The sequence below is a fragment of the Leishmania martiniquensis genome, chromosome 27, assembly GCF_017916325.1.
Source record: "Leishmania martiniquensis isolate LSCM1 chromosome 27, whole genome shotgun sequence".
Lineage (NCBI taxonomy): Eukaryota > Euglenozoa > Kinetoplastea > Trypanosomatida > Trypanosomatidae > Leishmania > Leishmania martiniquensis.
Window position 1 is genome coordinate 411,892 of NC_090162.1, and position 15,609 is coordinate 427,500.

General features: G+C 59.2%; 3 protein-coding genes across 3 annotated transcripts; all 3 read right to left on the reverse strand.

Annotated features, from left to right (window-relative positions):
- Positions 1 to 315: 315 nt before the first annotated feature.
- On the reverse strand, positions 316 to 2,982 carry LSCM1_03441 (uncharacterized protein; the record flags this gene model as incomplete). Its single annotated transcript, XM_067320983.1, has 1 exon — positions 316 to 2,982. One exon carries the CDS (start codon positions 2,980 to 2,982, stop codon positions 316 to 318), a length of 2,667 nt encoding a protein of 888 aa, XP_067177593.1.
- Positions 2,983 to 4,614: 1,632 nt separating this feature from the next.
- Positions 4,615 to 9,153, reverse strand: LSCM1_03442 (uncharacterized protein; the record flags this gene model as incomplete). Its single annotated transcript, XM_067320984.1, has 1 exon — positions 4,615 to 9,153. The coding sequence occupies one exon, from the start codon at positions 9,151 to 9,153 to the stop codon at positions 4,615 to 4,617; it is 4,539 nt and encodes a 1,512-aa protein (XP_067177594.1).
- Positions 9,154 to 10,120: 967 nt separating this feature from the next.
- LSCM1_03443 (uncharacterized protein) lies at positions 10,121 to 10,525 on the reverse strand (the record flags this gene model as incomplete). The annotated part of the gene is made up of 1 exon (XM_067320985.1): positions 10,121 to 10,525. The coding sequence occupies one exon, from the start codon at positions 10,523 to 10,525 to the stop codon at positions 10,121 to 10,123; it is 405 nt and encodes a 134-aa protein (XP_067177595.1).
- Between the last annotated feature and the right edge of the window lie 5,084 nt (positions 10,526 to 15,609).

A 15,609-nucleotide genomic window follows, 5' to 3' on the forward strand; every position in this document is an offset into this window, starting at 1 on the left:
TCAGTGCATCACAACTTCTCCGCCTTTTCGGCCTACCGCCGACGGCATCGGTGAGGTGAGATGAGCGACAGATGCTCCTCTTCACAACCTGCCCGTCAGTATGTGGCCACCCACGCACCCCCGTCTGCTCCCCGTGGCCGTGCGTATGCCTCCCTGTGTGGTGCTCTGTAAGAGGGCGGGGAGTACACGTGACGCTTCGCGGCACCTTCTCTTCATGCGCACCTCCAAAGTAAGCACCGAAAATGGCAAGAGTAGTCGGCAGGACCGACTACCCCTTTCATCGGAGGCACACAGACACCCTCGTACACGCACGCGTCATATCGTGTGCACCCTTTGAAGCACATCTTGGATGCCGCGTTGCACCATCAGCCGAAGAATTGGCGCGCCTAGGGTGCACAAGATGTTCAACTTCGTCACTGACGTCGACGCCCGAAAGGAGCCCACAGAAACGGTCGTCTTTTGGAAGGCGATATGCGTTCTGCCAGAGGCCATGAGCCACACGTACACCAAGCCCTTCACACGGACATTAGCAGCCTTGATAGTAGCGGTGCCGCGCGTCACGCCCTCGGTGTACTGCTCTGGTTGCTTGCGACGCAGAGCCCACGCCGCCTCACGCGAGCTAGACACCGGCATTCCGCGCTGCCATTGCCGCGCCAAGCGCGCTTGGCGGGCGGCGGCCGCCTCGCTTATGTAGGCAAACTGAATCGGCGCCACCGACAGAAGCTTTAGATCTAGCTTCACCTTCAGTCGTGACCCCCCTTCGCAAAATTCAATGGAGCACTTCTCCTCACGAAAGCTAAGGTCGGTGAGCTTGATAGGGGAGGTGGAGAGCAGTATCGGACCAAAGAAGGGCACCTCGAGCGGCTCCTCTGTCATGCCTTCCGCCAGCTCTTTGCCACACAGAGCCTTCCTGACGACGCGCAGCAGTCGCGTTAGAATGAGTGTCACGTTGGCACGCAGTTTGGGGCACTCATTGTAGATGCACTGCACAAGCTCGCAACGCAACTTACAGCCGAATACCCGCTCATATGGAGCCAGCATCGTCACAACCGTCTCCCAGCGCTCTTCCTCAGCGTCCAGGAAGGCAGCGGGGTCTAGGCTCGAGCACCCATCGTGCGCGGCAGGAATGTGAACCGTTCCTGCGTTGAATGGACACTCGCCGCGTCGCTCGCCCACATCCCTCCCAGCTGTATCGCCCTCGTCGGCTGGTATATCCTGCCAGCTGTCCAGCGCAGCCCCCGCCTGCTGATGCTGCGAGGCGCTGATAGAAAACGTACTTGTCTCCTCGCCGGGGCGTTTGCTGCTAACCTTTATATGCTGCGGCAACAGCTCACGGGCGTGCAGAGAGGTCTCGCGAAAAATTACGTTGCCGACGGGACTCAGACTCAGCATGCGCTGTCTCACCATTACCGATGTTGTGAGAGGGTGCGGCTTGCGTGCCCTCAGCGCCTTGCAGGCCGCATCGCGCATGCTGGACCGCGCCTTCAGTGCACCGGTCGAGGACACAGCGTCGTCCTCACCCAAGATCCGCTGTGTTCTGTCGGTGGTGCCGCCGCCCGTGCTCACGCTCGCGCCGACCTGTGCGCCCACAAACGCTGCTGGCAAGCAGCTGCTTGTGCGGCGGTAAGAGCTCGGCGCGGGCAGCCCCTCTGCGCTAAAGCGCTCTTCAGTGCTTCCACTGCCCAGGCCGTTGCGGTCGCCAAGTTGAGGGATTGGCGTGCCGCACGATTCAAACGGCTCGTGGTCTTCACTCTTTTCGTTGAAGAGCGTATCGATACACTGCGGGGCTGCTAAAGCAGCAGTGTCACTCGACTGGGCACCAGCGGGGACGCTGACTGCAGGGACGTGGACTTCGCCGACCGCCGTAGACGACGATGTGATGGCAAGATCGAGCGGAGACATGTTCACATGCGCCCGAGCCCAATGCGAAGGCGGGGTCTCCACCTGCAGCAGCGGGTCTCTAAAGAACGCTGCTTCGTCAAACACGCGCAGAGCTCCTTCGCGCTCCCGTCTCGCCTCTGCTGGCTCCACACGGATTGCCTCTGGAGCCCACGCTATAATCGGCGCTGCGCATGGTGGGTCGTTGCTCTGGAGATACACAACACCGGCAGTGGGATTACCGTCACCGTCGCCGTCGCGTGGACCTGTCAGTCGCTCATCGGCGGCATCACGTAACTGTGCCCAAGAGCCTTTGCAGGGCTTCCCTGCCGCTTGCGGTGTGGACGCGGCGTTGTCAGCGGCGCGCAGTATGCTGCGCGACCGCCGGTCTGCGAACCCGTTCGAGCCGCTAGGCATGGCGAGCGAGCTGCTGGGTGCCCACCATCGGCCGTCTCGTTTACGCTCACTGCCGTTATCGCTATCACAATCGATCGTAGTCACGACTGTCTCGTAAGTGGTCGGCTCCTCGCGTAAAGGTAGATCCTTGAACATCATCTCCCCCAAGTCGGCTGGGGGCAGCAGCGTCGCGCGGTCCCAATCTGATGTGTCCACAATGAAAAGCCCCACCGTCTCCTCATACTCCTGCAGCTGCGAGAGATTGCCGAAGCCCCCAGCCCGGAAGGCGTTCGCAGCCCGCTCCTGCAGAGACTCCTTCAAGCCCACAAACGCGGTCGCCCGTTGGGTACTCGGTAGCTTTGCGTTGGTGGAAAGGTCGTGCTGCTCTTTGAGGTAGGGGAAGCCGGCATAGTCGGGGTTCAGCGCCTCGTAGGCGCGGTTCGCTGCCTCGTCTGCGCCGTCAGCGTTGCCAATGACAGCAAGGAGCTGGTCATGAAGTGCGTAGGGATACAGGGCTTGGAGGTAGAGCAGCTGATCGCGCGGCGTCGCCACACTCTCCCTGTGATGCGCCCACCCTTTGCCGGTGTCCTCCGGCGCCGCCTCTGGCCAGATATCTAGGCTGCTTCTGGCAGGTTGCGTCACGAGAGGCGAGGAGCCCATCGCCACCTCCGTAGTGGTTCCTTGCGGGGATAAGTGAGATCGGCCCATGACCGCTAAAGAGGGCAGAGGGCGCCCTGGCGCCGAAGGCGACGCGGATGGAGACAAGAGAAAAAAGGGGGCAGGCGGAAGGCAATGGCTAACGTGATGTGTACGTGTGTGTGCACTCTCTAAGATATACGGCCGTGGCACGGGTGTGTTTGTGCGCCCTCTCTGCACTCATGTTCACGGCTTCTCCCGGAGTGGCTGTGGCAAACGAAATGGTGACGTTCGCCGGGAGGAAAGGAAGCGCAAAAAAAAAAGGGCAAAAAAATTTTTCCCAGCGTTGGAAAAGGCGTATTGGATCTCACAGAAAAATACAGAGAGAGAGAGAGACAGGAAAGGACGAGAAGACTTGAGCAATGACCGACAAAGTGTGGCCCGCCTGCATGCCAACACGAGGCAGGTGCGAATCAGGCTCGCACGCAGTGCGACACAAACCCACACAGACGTGCACACAAACAGACAGACAGACACGTGCGGGCGCTGACTCTCAGTCGTCGCGTAGGAGAGGTATGAGAAAAGAACGGTAAGAAGCGCAAAGCTCAGCGTTGCCAGAACAAAAAAAAAAGGATGTTGACCCCCCCGTCCTGTGCAATCCTCTATGAGCCAGAGGCGTATGATCTGAAGCAAAGAACAGGTGCTGCGGAAGTCTAAAATGAAAAAGCAGAAGAGGGCTTCTGAACCGTGCACACCACCAAGACGTAGCGGGCAAGAGACGCGGGCAGTCGAGGGGGTTGGGGGAGGTTGGAGGAGGAGGGCATAGACACCGGGGGAGAGAGAAGAGAGGGCGTCGTCAGCGTGCGGGCGAAAGGGAGAAGGTAAAGGGGAAGGAGAGTGAAGACCAACAAGCAGAGCGTCTGAGACAAGGCAAAGGCGCATAGCAGCGGCAGAGGAGATGCGCAGACCCACAGCACCGCTGGGCCATGCCACCGCCGAGTGCCACGATAGAGACGCCCGGCGGTGAAGAAGCCCGTGAAATGTAGGGACGGACGGGTATGGTCGGGAGAAGGGACAGCGGGGAGGTCCACGCTCTCGTCGGAAGGGAGCACGCCTACGCGAGTCAGAGCGGTCGCGGTAATGGCGGTGCCTGTGGGCATCGTTTAGCCCTTCTGTTTTCTCTCGTCGTGATGGCGAAACGATAAAAAGATGTGCTCCATGGAGCAGCAGCAGCAGCAGCCAATGCCCTCTCTCGCCCGCTTTCCCCATCAACATCTCCGCGCACCCACACCACAAAGGCCGGAGGACAAAGACGTGGGAGCGAGGATGGAGGGGGGAGAGGAGAGGAGTGGAGGGGAGACCGTGAAAGATGCGGAAACGTGGAGGGCAGCAGGAGCCCACACACACACACACGCACACGCAAAGGAAAGGATAGAGGAGCTATGGTGAATGCCCGCATATGTGTCATCGCGGCAGTGAAAAACCTGCCACCCCATTCTTGTTTCTCTGCTCCCCCCCCGCTCTCTCGATGAGACAGCAAGCGATGCGCGTCCACTCCAACGACCCTGACAAGAGGACAAGATAGGGGCGCCGCTTCTCACGCGGCCCTCGAAGCGGACAGGAGGCCGTCCTGCGAAAGTCACAGCGGCGTAGAGCTCGAGAGACGAGGGGCAAAACGGAAGATGGGGGGCTTCGTCGGCTTCACTAAGCAGGGATGCAGGGATCCCTCAAGCAGGACATCAGCTCAGATACAGCCGCATCGAGCTCTCGCGTGAGGCACATGACAAGTAGGCTGTGAAGACTCTCCTCTGCTCCCGTGCACCGCGCCGTCGAGGGTGCAGCGCCTTCGCTTTGAAGAGATGCTGAGGATAGTGGCCCAAGGTAGAGCTCCTGCTTGCACGTTCTGAGGCGCGACCGCACCCAGATGAGCTGTTGCGTGCACGGAGCCGAAAAGAGCCGCGGGTGATACATGGCGATGCATTCGAGGAGGAGGACGTGCATCCATGTCAAGACGACAAGTTGCACGCCGCAAAGAAGATGCACCTGCATGCCTCTGGGACCGGCAAGCACAAATGGGTGACAGGGGAGAAGCCGCTGCACGTAGACCGCCATGGGAGAAGTCATTGAACTCTCTCCCTCACCGCCCACCGCCGGAGTTGCGCCATGGTCTGCGCCCATTGAGAGGATGGCGTCGCGTAGAAAACTAAATGGACGCTGCGTGCCTTGTGCTGTAGAGTCGAGCCAGTGCCGCTGGCAGAGGCTCGCCCTCAACTCACTCACCGCCAGCTCCAATGCTGCTTGGTCTTCCAACGGCTCAGACGGCTCCGCACCCACCAGCCTCTGCTGCCCCGCTGGAATAGCGCCAGACAACGCCGCTTGCAGGCACCACCAGAGACGCTCCTGTGCTGGTTCACATTTGGCGGGAAGGGGTAGCTGACCGCCGATGTGGCTCGTAAAGAGCTGCAGGCGCCATAAATCTGACAGGACTCCTCGAATCGGCAGACGGCACTTGCTCATCTGTGATGTCGCCGGACTCGACTCTACGGTGCAGCAATGCGCGCTACGCCAAATCAGCGGCAGGAGCAGCTTCGTTGCCTGGTTCTGGGCAGCCGTGAGTCCATGTGCGCTGCAAGATGGCTTCGCCGACGGTGATGCGTTGCTGAAGTGGCGGCTGAAGCGGCGCCACGCCACGGCGCCAGCGATCGCCAGAGCCTCTGCCCCTTTGATGCAGGCAGGCGCCTCTTCGTCGCCACGCGAGCCAGGCTTCGACACCGCGCACCGAGCAAGAACGTCAGCCAGCCGCCGACAATGCTCCCAAAAGCGAAGACACAGCTCAGCGTAGAGGGCCTCTGCTGCCATAGGAGGCTGAAACGGGGGTAGAGGTCCACAGAGGGAGGACGACGCTACACCGCCCTTGAAAGCTGGCACACAGTCTGAAGAAAACGCAGGTGACGGCGCAAAAAGGGATGCGCCGCTCGCGTTAAGCGGCACTGCTGCCCTTGTCAGTAGCGCGACCATCTCGCACAGCGTCACGAGCACGCCCGTGTCTCGTGCGGAGGGCTGTCCAGGCGGCTCGTCAGCAGATTCGCCGGTGGTGCCGCCTCGGTTGGGGTCCCCCAACGGCTTGACTGCTAAGAAGGCACCTCCTGCGAGAATCACCGGTGTGTCGTCGCGGTACCATATGCGGTAGAGCGTCGCTGTCGCGCCAGAGAGGTCAGGCGGCAAGGCACTCACACCATCGTCTCTGCCTCGCAGCGTGTCCAGCGCCAACATGCCAGAACGCCACTGCCACGCGACAAGAGCCTCGATGCTGCACATAAGCGCGTTTGTGAGTCCTTTGGCACACGTAAAGAGAGAAACCTTCGTCGGAAGCGGCTCGCTGATTGCTGGTATCGGTAGCGGCTCGGTTAGGTTGGCCCTGGCGAACAGCGTCAGTGCCCCGGGCGCGTGGTACTCAGCGCCAGTCTCACCGTCGCCCTGCATTTCCCATTGCGAGCCGTCCGCACCCCACTCGCGCTCACGGCTCTCTCGCGGCTCGTGGGAGGCTGCACTGGGGCGCTGGGGCGAGGCAGAAGTGCGCAGACTCACTGCCAGAATCTGGTATGGCCAACGCGCCGGCAACCTGCACGGGGAGGAGGAATCGGCAGGGATGCAGGTGTTGTTGATCGTACTTGGGTGAAATAACGCGCAAAGGAGCAGCATCTGCGCAGCTTGCAGCGACATGGAAGTGCCGGAAGCAGAGGCCTTCTCCGACCACCACACACGGCGCCGCCACCGCTCTCGCTGTGTCTCTGCTTCCGCATGGCAGGGGAGGGTTTGTCTAGGCCTGTCGGTGTCGTGCGCTTGCGCCACCTCCAGCGCAGTGCAAAGGGCATCTGGCAGTGCGGAGTCGCTGATGGCATCGGCCAAGGAAATCAGAGAAGGCAGCATCTGCGCCTCGCCACTGCGTTCCCGCGCCCTCCGGCGCGGGTCGAGCGAGTCCGCCATGATGACAAGAAGATCTGTTTCCAAGACCATGGCGGGGTAAGGCGACCCTCTGGTAGCTGCGCTCCAGTCAGAACCGTGAAGATGTGCCGTGGTTTCTGCAAGCATCCCTTGCCATATCTGCCGAAAGGGAAACCACCGTGAAGTGAGGTGCGCCAGAGGCAACGTCGCACATATGTGCAGTTGCCGACTTTGGCGAGCGCGTTGCAGCCATGCATCCAACAGGTGGGCGATGCACCAGTGCAACCGCCACTCGTGCACACCGAGTCCAACACACAGAGGCGCCGCGCTGTTCCCCCTGTCTGCACGGACGAGGGTGTCCGATCGACACTTCTTTGCCATGGAGCTTTTACATACCACCGCACCTCTACGATTGACCCAAAAGTTGCACCATCGTCTTATCAGCGCGTCCCGCGCATCACGCTGTGCCGTCAAGAGACACCGCCACATATGCGACGCATCGCCGCTCCGCTGCAGCGCCGCTTCCAGCCAGTGAGCAAACGAGGCACCTGCTGGGTTAGAAGACGGAGCGTGCAGGTCAAGCAGCAGGGTTAGCAGCTCCCACTCTCCCTCGTGCCCCGCGCCATCGCCAGCTAAAGAGGCAACCCTGTGCAGGCAAGTGACCAGCCGCTGCACCGCCACGAGCACCTCCGAGACTTGCCTACTACCGGCAGAATCATCGGCGAGACAGTCAGCCGCCGCGCACCCCAACGAGCTGGCCACCTCGTCTGCTTTGGCGTGCTCGATATGAAGCAGCTGTAGAAGGGCAATGCACAGCTGAACAGCTTCTCGAGCTGCGCCTTCGCAACGCGCGCGACTCGCCGCCGCGTTCGCCATGCGGCCTCCTTCCATCGCCGACCTCGGCAGAGCTCCCATCCACCATCGCAGTGCAGGTCCACGCATCTGAGCGCCGAACTCTGCCGCCAGTAGGCAAAATAGAGCAGGCGTCAGAAGGCCCACCAGCTCGTTCGCCTCCGCACCTCGCACTTGTGTCAACGGCTGGCTTGCAAGTCGCCAGACGACACACCGAAGTAGAGCGTACCGCTCCCCTGGAGGCAGCCCCTCCCACACGCAACACCCGACCTGCGCCGCATTCGAAAAATCGCCGCTGCAACGCCACGCGTCGTCTTCAGCGTCCTGCTCTCCTGTCACAGGTGATGCTCGTCGACAGCTCCACAGGTCAACCCATTTTGTGCTACGTGCGCGGCCGAGGATGTGCTCGGTAAGCGTGTTCTGCACGAGGCGCGCAGCAGAGACGCCCGCAGCGCACGCAACTCGCCGGTGGGCAGCGGCAGCTGGAAAGAGTCGGCTGTACACGTGCAGCAGCTCAGACAGGGAAAAAAAAGCCCACGGAGCCCGGGAAATCATATGTAGCAGCCACGCCGGCGTGTGCGGCGCCGCCACGCGCACGCGCGCGTTCACATACACCTCGAGGATGAAGAGCAGCTCTAACACCATTTGACGAGCCGAGGCGGGAGAGGTGCTGCTGGCCCCTCCATCCCTCTTTCCATGTTGTGCCGACGTGGGGTGTGCGCCACCGCCAGAGGTCATGATCGGGGCCAGGGCCCTCTCCGCCGCGGCGAGAAAGGCACGCACCGTTCGCTGGGTATGATGCACCTGTACAACACGCACCATACTCGCTACCTTGGCCAGCTGGTCACCCGCAGCGCACCGTAGTGAGCTCCCTGCGTGCACCGGCGAAGTGGGGACCTTTGCACTGCCGCCGTCCCGCGTGAGGGCCGCGAGAAACAATTTGAGAATGTGGGAAACGAGCATGTAGTGCGCCACACGCAGCCTGGACAGCCCTACAAGGACGCGGGTCAGCTGCGTCGCGTCGCAGTGCGGTAAGGCAGGGGTGAGACTCACCAGGAAGGCCGTCGTGGATGGGGACAAATCGTAGTTCAGCTCTCCAAGAGCAGCGACGGCAACGCTTGCGTCAATGGGGTCGTACATGCGAAGGTGGCGCACCGCTTGATTCGCAAGCTGAAGCAACCTCCATGGGTACATGAGGCAAGTTCGGTGGTCCGGTGCCTCTTTCTGTATCGTCTGAGCCGTCAATGCGACACGCGGCAGGAGGAGGCAGGGGCGGGTAAAGGTGTCAGAGTGCAGCGTAGGAAGGGGGCTGGGAAAGAGCACTGCACCAGCGTGGGAGGCGAAACGAAACCCTCGGCGACGAAGAGCGCGCACCGGAATTGGGCGTCTTCGATCCTTTCTCTTCTGTGCGTCCGCCACAGAGTCACAAGACAAAGGGAGCGTCATACCAACAGGAAAACGAATAACAGAGCTGCTGAGAGCCCCCCGCCTCCCCTCCTACCCTCTCTCTCTGCGCGCATGTGTAGTGTGTGTTTGTGTGTGTGTGTAATGGGGCGTGTGAGAAAGCGTCACACGAACCTAATAGGGTAGAGGTGTGGGTAACCACGTCGGCAGCGCGGCTGCCTTTTAATGCAGCACGCTAGACTGGCTCGTTGCAGAATAGACGCGGCAGCAGGCAAAACAGCAGCACCGGCAGACGAGAGAAGGGGCAAGGAAATTTTGTCCAACCTGTTTACCCCTCTCCTTTACAGAACGCACGAGTCGAGGGCCCCTCCCCAGGCATCTCGCAGACCCATCGCCGCCAGGTTGCGAGCCAGCGGGACACACACATACACACGGTACAGCCATGCGCCGACTCGATCATGGAAGCACAGGCTCGACCTCGAACTCTGCTCAGTCTCCGCTTCGCCAGCCGCCACGAAACCGCTCTTTCCACCAGGCTGGTCGCCGGATGATGCGTCTCTCTCGTGGAGTGGCACAGGCTTCTCCCTACACGTGCGCAGAGAGATGCAGGTGAGAGCCACTCATGTTGCGTCGACGCCCCAGCCATCGCAGAGATAGCGCCAACAGGCGTGTAGTAGCTGATACCTCTGCAGCGACTCCAGCCGGGGCCTCGTCACCAACATCCCCCGCGGCAAATCGCTCGAACCACTTCACGCCACAGGGGCATGAGCCCTCCTCTCGACATCAGCAAAGGATCGGCATCGGCAGGAAAGGGAGGGGAGCTGCCCCCGGCTCCCCTATGGGATGGGTGCAGTAGCCCCCTCAGACCTGACAAGTTGAGCAGTGCCCCCGTTGCCGTGGAGAGGACGAGGAGAACAAACGTTAAGAAGAAAAGGGCCGCGCACGACGGTGGTACCGTCAAGTGAAATATGCCGCGGATGCCTGCCCGTGCGATCACGACGGCATTCAGCTATGTGCAAGGTCCCGTGCTGGGTTGCCCGAGGCACGACTCGCGTGCATCTAGTTCAGCCAGTCGCTCTGCGTACTGAGCCTCCCACAGCCGGCACCGCGTCTCCCACATAGCGACCCTTTCCTGAAAAAGCTGCTCCGAGTACTGGAGGGCTGCCTCTCGCCTGTCTATTGCCTCTTGCCGGCTCTGCAACTCCCGAGAGAGGACAGCCTTTGCCGCTGAGGCAGGGAGTAAGTGGGGAGACGTCGAAGAATTTTCCACTCGAGAACCATGTACAAACGCATCATGATTCGCTTCAAATAGCCGCAACGGGCTCGCTGGCCCCGCAGGCACGCAAGAATGAGATGAGGTAGACGGCGTAGGCACTCCCGGCGGGCGCCTCGTTGGGGGACGCTCCAGCTCCATTCGGACTTCACTGTCAGAAACGCCAGGTAGCCACGCCACGATAGCGGCAGGGTGGTGAGCCCGGTGTGTCGAGGTGCCTCGATACGAGCCCAAGGTTGCGTGCGCCCGCCAGTGTGCCCCTGTCGGCGTCCTCGTCTATGTCCACACCTTCACGAGCGTCGATGGAGGATAGAGAGCGCGCACCGCTTCTGCGCATCGCACATGGATATCAATATCCACAACAGGAGAGATGATGCTATTCAGGGGCGCATCGCAATTGAAGTGCACATTGGGGGCATAACAGACTCACGGGCAGCAGGGAAGAACGTCCACTGCCTGCTCTTCAGGTCGTCGTTGTTGCCTTCAACACCGCCGGTCTCTCACGAGTAGAGTGTACTCGCTGCAGAGACGCGGACCAGCAGAGGGGGTGGGGGAAGGGGGACAACACAGCAACGCTCTTGTCTCGCTTTGAGTTCACGAGGTGATCACTAAAACAGTGGAACGAAAATAAAAAATACCGGCATCGTCTTGGGCGGTGATCGCCTACACGCCGCATCGATGGGCGGGGCGCACTGACGCTTCCGTAACGTCACCTCCGTGTACGCAGGTGCGTCGGCGCACGAGTGCGCTATTGTTTGCGTGCCGCCTTGCGCGGACGCGTGCAGGAGTCACTCTCGCCTCTGGGGCTAACGGCAGCCTAACACTCCCTTGCGAGAGCGGGGTGAACGAGACACTCATGCAACACAGCTCACAGGTACGTGCGTTTGTGTGTGTGTGTGTGAAGTGCTGGCCAAGAGTGCATCAACATGGAACCGTGCGCAGTGGCAGAGGAAGAAAAGAAAAAAGAAAAGCAAAGTTCGTTCTCTCCCACATGCAGCACGCAGTGCATCAGCCCTGCCTGGCCGCTACGACGTGCTGTGCAGCAGACATGACATTCCCGCCTAAGACACAGACAACGTGAGGCAGCCCTGTCTGCCCCTAACCCCCTCCCCATCCTCCCTCGGGCGTGTCAGCGCACTGTTGCCAAAAAAAGGAAAAAACGCAACGCATCACAGCTTTTCTTGCCACCGCGCTTAGCAGCCCGCGCGCCGTCCACCTCCATGCTCGCATTCCTGCCACAACTGCACGTGGACACTTTCGCCATCGCGTGCTCCCTCGGGTACCGACAGCTATAGCTACGAGGCCTACCTTGCGCGGTGTGCTCGTCGCGCCCACACCCCCACGGCGCACATCTCATACGGCAAGAGAGGAAAAAGTATGCGAAAGCCGAGCAGAGCACACAGAAGAGAGACACAGACTCACTCGCAGAGAGGAACGAACACGCACGCCCATGCCCCCCAAAAAAGACGCCTGTGATAACGCAACGGGCGCAACACCGCAGAATGCGAAGACAACGCGTTCAAACAGAAACAAAACGCAAAAAAAAAGATTACAATAAGTCGAAAGAGAGAGAGAGAACGAAATGAGTACGACAGTGTGGGAAAAGAGAGTGAGCGGGGGGAGGGGGCAACAGGCGACCACAGAGTGGGAGGCGGGGGGGAATAAAGTGAAAGACTTAGAAGACTATAAGGAGTAGAGATGGGGAATAGGGTGAGGAGCAGGTGAACGCGTCACCCACACGACCGGCGTTCTCGTGTTTCTTTGTAAAAGACACACACCAGAAACTGTGTCTGGGTGTGGAAAGGGAAGGAGGAGGGGAGGGGAGAGGGAAGGCGGAACAGGAGCGCACACGACAAACTGTGCGAAGAGTGAAAACCAATCCTCTGAATCCAAGACGACTTTAACGAAGGAACGATGGGCGAAAGAAAGAGACGGGAGTAGGTGCGGCGGCAGTACATTAAGACATACCAGAGATGCCAGGAAGAAACGGCACTCGAGACATGAACTACGCAAGAAACATACGAGCACGCAAAACGGCCCACATGCAAAAAAAAAGAAAAACAGTTTCGCCTCGCACCAGCGAGTACTATACGTCTCTCTCTATAGATAGATATATATGTAAAACCTCTCAGGGATGCCCCTAGCATCCCACAAAAAAGGCACGCAAGCAACTTTTCTTCATCTTTGAAGAATGACTATCCGCCTTTTCGGTCTCTCTCTCGCTCGCTCGCTCTCGCTCCACTTCTTCTCCCCGGCCTTTTCTACTTGCAGTGCTCTCCGCCCGCATGCTCGCGGCTAGCGATCCCATGCAAGGAAGGCTAGAAACGGCCGACAAGTCAACGGAATGTAAACACATCCCCACCGCAGCCACTGAGCTACAGTGAAAGAGAGAGAGATGGAAAGGCACCGATAGAGAAATCACAAAGGCATAGGCACATATCCAGCAAGCTATGAGCGAGTCCCGTAAGCCATCTGCAGCCGTCTCCAGTCCCTCTGTGTATGCGGGAGGGGGGAGGAAACAGCAGAGGAGAGCTCCAACCTTCTACAAATAGGATGGACGACGTAGCCTCAGAGCGTGGCGTCTCCTTAAGAAGAAAGAAAAAACAAAAAAGAAACGCTCCGATGCGTAAGAAAGCAATCAGAAAAAAAGGGAGGGACGCGAAAAAAATGTAAAGGACAGAACGGAACACATAAATGTGAGCAAGCGAGAGCACCATCCATTCCCTCATCAGCCCAGACGGAGAGGGAAGGCGGACGAATGTGGCGCGGTGGTGACGCAGCATCAGCAACGGCGATGCACACTGCACTCTGGAAGAAAACAATGAGAAGAGAACGGAGCACTCAAGGGGGGCAGAAATACACCAACGAATCCAACACGTTCTTTGGGAAGGAGGGGGAGCGGTCTGAAGGAGGGGGAAAGGGGCGGAGGAGGCACGAGTGCAAAATGGAGAGAGGGGTAAACGTATGCCGCGGCGAAGAACACTCGCGCCCCCCTGCCCTATCCTCCGCACGAGAGGCGGAACGATACTCGCGAAGCACACAGCTGAGCAGCGGCACATCCCCTAAACAGATAAGCGCAAGACGAGAAGGGAGGGCCAGCCATGGCAAAATAGTGGACAAAGCTCAGGACAAAGGGGGGAGGAAGTAATGCGAGAAGAAAGTGCCGGAGGCAGGAGATCGCATTGCTCGAAGGCACCCTCAAGGCGGTAAAGCAGATCCGTTGGCAGCGACAGCAATGAGGAGAGCTGCTGACACGAAAATACACTGAGTCATGTCGAAGTCAATGCTTACCACCACGACCACGATCGCCCTGCTACACGTCGACCCTCCGCGGCTCTGAGAACGGCAGCATCATCCCCATCCCCACAACCAATGGGTGAGCCTACCAGTGTATACGCATAAAGCGGCAGCTTACCTGCCTCTGCAGCGCTGTGAGAAGATCTGCAAGTCGGGCTGGCAGCACACATTTTTTTTTGGAGCCCTCCAGCACCCTTTTGCCAGCATCCTTAGCCGCGCAGGCAAAGCTGCAGAGTCACGCGCAGCACAGAAACAGAAGCAGTCAAGCGATGTGCCGCACTGCTACATCATCAATGCGATTCGTCGTGAGCTTGCTCAGTCGTGACCACGATCAGGAGACGCATCGAGGAAGCTGCAGCCCACACCTCTCCACTGACGCCAACGAGTTGGCTGGGGCGCACCCGAGGAGAAGCTGCAGGCTGCTGGCCTCCCCCTCCTCACCCCCCCCAGAACACACACTTAGCGGAGTGGGTAGAGTACCGGGTCTCCTTGATGATGCCACAAACGGAGGTGACCACGCCATCACGGCTATGCCGATTCGTCGAAAAAATGCAAGAAAGCCGATCGGAACGAGGGGAGAAAACATATGGTAAGCAGACGAACTAACATGTATGTATGTATATATATATATACATTAAAACATGTACGTGTACGTGTATTGGTGCGTCCGCAGCCGTCCATACATACATGCTTACACAAGTGTCTGCGTCACTCATCCCAGAGCCCAATCGCCACCTCCATCAGCGCTCGCCGCCCACAGGGTGAGGGATATGGAAGAAGAAAGAGAGAAGGCATCTTCTCTGAAAGACGACGAAGAGAGAGTAAGAGGACAAAAAAAGAGAGAGAGAAAGATGCACGCTTACTGTGGGCCCGAACATCTACCAATCACGAAGATCGAAGCCGCTTCATAACGCACACGCTCCGTCATAGGGAGAAGAGAAGGGGGGACGAAAGGAAAACAAAACTGAGCTGAAAACTATAAAAAAAAATCCGCAGGCACTTGCGTCATTGCACGCAAAGAAAAAAGGAGAAAACGGTTCGCATTTTTTCGCCCACAGCAGAGGCGTTGACAATAGAGACCGACTTCGAAAAGAAGAAGGGGAGCGCGAGATGAATCCTTGCAGCGTCAGGGACAACGAAGACGAGCGCGAAGGGCCGGAGCTTGCGCGCCGCAGTCTGCCTGTCTTCTTCTGCTTGAGTCGAAAGGCAAGAGGCGAATGCATCAACGCCAGAGAGAGAGACCGCTGGCGCGCGGTACAGTGACGCGGCACCGGGGTCCCCTTTCGTGGTCTCCTCCTCGTCGCGCCACCTCTCCTAGAGCCCTCCCTCCCCCCTGCTCACTGCGCCATCCCCTCTCTTTCTTTCATCACTTTCTCCTGCTCTGCCGGGTTCGCCTCTGCCGTTACAAAAAGATCGGGACGCGTGGCGATGGTAGTTCGACTCCACCAAGACACTGCCCTCACTTTTCGTTGGCACACTCAACACAGTGACTGCGGTTAAGGCTGACGAGCATTAAGGAGGAAAGCTCGTCCGTGCGTTGTATAATTTTACATAAAGACAGGTGAGCCGCCCAATGGGCATTAACGATGCCCACCATCCCCACCACTCCGACGCCGCTGAAGAGAAAAAAAAGTCAGCGAGGTATACGGCCGTTAGCGCCGACGTCACGCTCAGAACACAAACTCGTACAACGCGACAAAGCTTCTAGCGCCTCTTCCCTTTCGCTCAGGCGGAGGTGCCTACGAGGGTGTATCCCGCCGCCTCTCACTCTCTGTGCGACCCTCACACAAGCTCACACCCGCATCCACATGAAGGACGACAAGCCGCGAGAGCGAATCAACAGGTTCGATGAGACATCAACGCGTCTACATCCGCTTCAACTTCAACAAATGAAACCTCTCTTCCCGGCTACAGAGCCGTCAGCAGAG